This window comes from Helicoverpa zea, unplaced genomic scaffold, assembly GCF_022581195.2.
Source record: "Helicoverpa zea isolate HzStark_Cry1AcR unplaced genomic scaffold, ilHelZeax1.1 pri_000119Farrow_1, whole genome shotgun sequence".
In the NCBI taxonomy this organism is placed as follows: Eukaryota; Metazoa; Arthropoda; class Insecta; order Lepidoptera; family Noctuidae; genus Helicoverpa; species Helicoverpa zea.
Window position 1 is genome coordinate 40,562 of NW_025899716.1, and position 4,754 is coordinate 45,315.

At 33.7% G+C, this 4,754-nt stretch overlaps 1 protein-coding gene across 1 annotated transcript; it reads left to right on the forward strand.

The window, feature by feature from the left end:
- Window positions 1-266: 266 nt before the first annotated feature.
- On the forward strand, window positions 267-1,352 carry LOC124645580 (the record flags this gene model as incomplete). Its single annotated transcript, XM_047185381.1, has 2 exons — window positions 267-982; window positions 1,068-1,352. Coding segments are annotated over exons 1-2 (697 nt in total), but the record flags the coding sequence as incomplete, so codon positions are not given.
- Between the last annotated feature and the right edge of the window lie 3,402 nt (window positions 1,353-4,754).

Here is a 4,754-nt window from a genome sequence, read left to right on the forward strand (position 1 = left end):
TGTAAGAAAACTCAGTTGACTTTCAAGAATCGTGAAACTAACTTTGTAAAAGACCTTGATAACTTATTTGATATTGCACATGCAGATGCTTTTGACAGAATGAAGATAGAGGAAGACAAAGATTTCTTAAGGAAACAGAGAGAGCCAGGTCGACCGGGATGCTTAGGTGGAATCGACAAAAAATTGGCGGAGAAAGAAGAACGAGATAGGTAAAGACGATTAGAAGAACAGGAAAGAAAGGTAAAACAAAGAGAGTTACTGGCTGTTGCATCTACTTCTTCGATAGATAACTTGGAATGTCTTGAGAATTCGGATGAGGAACAGATTTCGAACTCTGAACTTAGTACTCAGATTCCTTGCCCTGAAAACAGTTTTAAAAGAGGCACGAAATTTCTTTAAAGCACATATTGCTAAGACAAACATTACATCTTTGTTAACTTTTTATAAGACTGAACTGTTTGTTAGAGACGATTACCGCGAATTGGTTGAACTATGCGTTGTGTTCTTAGGAGGAGACACAGTGTATAAACTAAAACTCAGGCCCCCCGAGCTTTGCATCAAGCGCGATGGATGGCGAGAACAATCTATTCTATAAAAATATGTTTGCTTCAATCGCAACTTAAAATTACTGCAAAGGACAAAAATGCTCTACAAGATGTTTGTTTATTTATCGTCACCTTGTATACCAAACCTTGGCTCGAATGTACAATGGCAGTTAAAGCACCTAACCAAGACTTGTCCTTTTTGAAAGCTCTAAAAGAATATGAAAAAGTAGACGCGACAATTTCCAAGGCATCCATAAGCAAGTTTATTCGTCATTTATGGTATTTGTGTGAAGAAACAGTCATATTATCACTCTTTGATGAAGAAGTTGATACCAAAACCAAGACAAAAATTATTAATAATTTAAACAGAGACGAAAGTTCAGATTCCTCTAAACGCTATGTCCCATCGAAGGAAGAAATTACGCAAAATTTGTTTGGTAAGTACTTAATATTTTCTTGTTTCTTTTTCAAAGTTTTGTGGTTTCGTTTTTGCTTATTTTAATGGTTTTTTCTTTATTTCAGATATGACGCTGGATGATTTTGTAACTCAAAGAAGCAAACGATTTCTATCTCGACTACAGATCGACGACAGTTTTCTTCGGGAAGACGTATCTTCGTGGGGTGACAATCCTGCTTTTTTGGAAGCTAGAAGACGATTAAGTCGTTTGAAGGTCGTAAATGACACTGCTGAAAGAGCTGTTAAATTAATGCAAGATTATAATGGTCTTATCACGGCTGAAGAAGAGCAAAATCAGTTTTTGTTGCGTTGTGTTCAGGAACATAGAAATCTGTATCTATACAGTCTCTGTCTGTGTAGGTATGTTAAATTTTATCGGGTCAGTAGATATGCTGTGAAAGCTGGACACATACATTTGTGTCTCCTTTTTACCTGAGTGCAAGAAATACATAGCTTCCTTGGAAACGGGGTGGAATAACGGGAAACAGCTAGTTTTGTATATGTAGTCGGTCTTGTTTTATTGATTAATGCAAAATTATCATCCATTTCATTAAAATTCAAAGGGACAGAATGATATTGTATTTTGTTCTTGCAATAATTACATCCTTTAAATTATTAAAGACAGTCAACTCACCCCTTTGTATTCCGCTTCGGTAATCGTTTTCGAACATTTATCTCGATTACCGGAATCCGTCAGATTAAAATTAATCTTGATAATTGCTTTGTAATGTATTATTATGATTACTCAATGTTTTCAATTTAGTTATATATAAAACAAAACATTGGACAATTGAGTAAGTATTTAGAGTAATTCAGTTTTCCCTTCAGGAAAATATTACGCAGATTAAAAATAAATTTGTTTTACTTAACAACAATCTTGAAAATAATAAACAAAATAATCCAGTAAATTAAAAAAAGATTGCTTATAAAAACTTATCACGACAAAATCATTTTGTTTACGAATCTTATACGGAATTACTTCGCGACTCACATAATATCAAAAGAAGGGAACTACAAACGTTTTTCTAATCAAAATAATTGAGTAGAACAAATGGAAAGTAGGCTTTGTCATCGCAGTTCTTTTTACTTATGATTGTATTATACAATACACAAAAGAGAAACGTTTGCTTTTGTATAAATTGTCGTTTTTTCCTTATTGCTAGCATGAGCGGAATGTGAAGCATCGACAATCAGAAACTTGTTCATTTGCTATGTTTGAAGTTCATGCGTTGCTATAATAATAAGACTTATCGTATAACAAACCTTTGTTAAGTCTGCACGGGTAAGGGTTGGCTGCTTTTTTTAGTTGAAAGTAAAGTGACCCAAATGTTAACTATAAATAGATAGTATCTATTAATACAAATAACTCTTTGCTTACTTTGACAATATAAGAGCTATCATAAAATAACAAGATACTGATGAACTTATAAATGTTCATTGGTCTTTTTTTCAATAAATGTTTTATGAAATAATCAGATTGCTTACTTGTGGCACTATACCTATCTACATGTTATTGTTTCTTTTATATTTATAATTTTCTTATTATTTTTTAATAAAAAAGCAATATTAATTTTCGAAAAGAAATTAATTCAAAATGCGAATTGTGTCTTCAAGACAAACAAAGTATAAGAAAATAAAGAATGAACGGAATGAAAATGTGAATTTAATTTTACAGTTGGCCGGTCTTTGAATGACAGGGGTGTAGGTATGTGTCGCGGGGATATTGCAGATTCGGGCTTTTCTTAATGTTATTGTTGTGTCGTATTGGATTATGTCCGCTGTCCCTTGGCGATACCACGATACACGATTTTATTTATATTTTTACTGAGAAAATCTCCGTTAATATTTACGGTTCATGGTCTGAATAGGTCACTATGGTATTCTAACATTTTCTTATCTAACCATTGAGTTTACGTGCTCTGTGAAGTATGAAAGCCGTGTTGATAAAATCTTTGTTATATATTCTAGGTACCTACAGGTAATCAAGTGTGAAGGGTATTTCATTCAGAACTTGCTTTGTTATGATACATAAGGAAGGGTTGTCAGTCTATTATTACATGAAAAGATAAAATTGTATTTCTTAAATATTAAGAACTTATTGGGTTTGTATGCGTGTTGAATGTTAAAAAACGTTTCAACCACGAACAAAATTCTGTAATTATTCCCATATGACCCGCAATATTAAGGTATTCACATAAATATAATTGAACTTACGGTCCATCATTCTACAAGTCTTGATGTCTCAAAAAGATTATCAAGGCGCTTAAATCCTACTATGTCTATGTTAATTGCAGCTATAATAATTTCTTCGGCATAAATTACTGTAAGCCATTAAGTCAGTGTACAACTCGGCTTACAACTTCTTACTCTTTTCAGACATTTATCAAATTGTCAGTTTCAAATAATTACGGCGACTCATATAACCCTTAAGTGTGTCTTTTGAGATGGTTTTATTATCTTTGCTTAGTCCTTTTAGCGATAGTAAATAAAGAATAAAACTTTATTAATGTATAACAATTTATCTCCTTGTACTTTATCTTATAAGTAATAAAGTAAATGATAAATTGAATTGGTCTGGTGAAGTTTTTCTGTCTTTTCGAACTTGTAAATTTTATCGTTTAGTTCTTATCTTATTTGAAAGCTGTCTCGTGATGGACTAGAAGACATAGTTTATGATGACGATCAGTCTCAAAATTTTCTTTACAGAGAATGATGCATACGCCGTAGCCACTTGGCTATGAAAGTGGCTACGAACGCGTCTAAGAACTGTTTTTCACTAACTTTACCGTATTACGTACAATCTGCTCCATGAATGTAAAGCACATTGTTTCGTCGAAAACAAATAAACTAGCTTTATTGAGTGTCGAGCCGAATCGTTGAAGTTTGTTATGTACCCAACACGTACCGTGTCCCCGTTTGAAGGCAGGTAGCAACTTCTCAATTCGCGACTGGAATCTGTTCGAAACAAATGCACTTACTTGTGTATGAAGGTGAACACTCAACTTGGACTGTTCACTACTTCACAGCTTTAAAGGGAAAAGTTTTTTTTCGTACATGACTATAAAAAAGTCTCAAGATTTCCGCCTGTCTACAGACTGGAAAATATTGAAAGGCAAAAATAAATAGAACGTTGTTAATACCAAAACCCTACTTAACCCTTCAAAGAACAACAAAACAAAGGAAAAGAGCGTACACACATAGATTGATAAAATCCAATCCCCATATTTTCTTTCACACATTGCTATCTCGGTGGCGGTACCAAGAGGGTTATAAACGAAGACGTGACGTCACCGCTCCGCATCCGAAACGTGCTCAACACCTCATTCGACCACACTTGATACCGACGAAAAAATCCTCTTAAAAATATCTCATAGAAGTGACACGTTTTGTTGACTTTGAACATTATAAGACTTATCCGATGGTACTTCAAGAATCGCTTTGTAGATCTTTCTCGATAACAAAAGAAGAACGGTTTTCTACAATAGCAGTGTATGGTTTTCAAGATCTTGTCTGTTGAAGTATCTTGTGTGTAGATAATAAGAGGAATCGGTATGTAATATAATCTATTGTGCGAATTTATCATCCAGGTTGTATGATAATATATACAATTTTGATATATTTACATTCTGTTACCAGTCTACCTAATTTAAATCATTTGATGATTCTATAAGGGTCATGGCACATTGTACCGGCACCGCGACAGCACCGCTCCACACCAGCATTTAACTTATCATTCAGTTTAGAGCATTAAA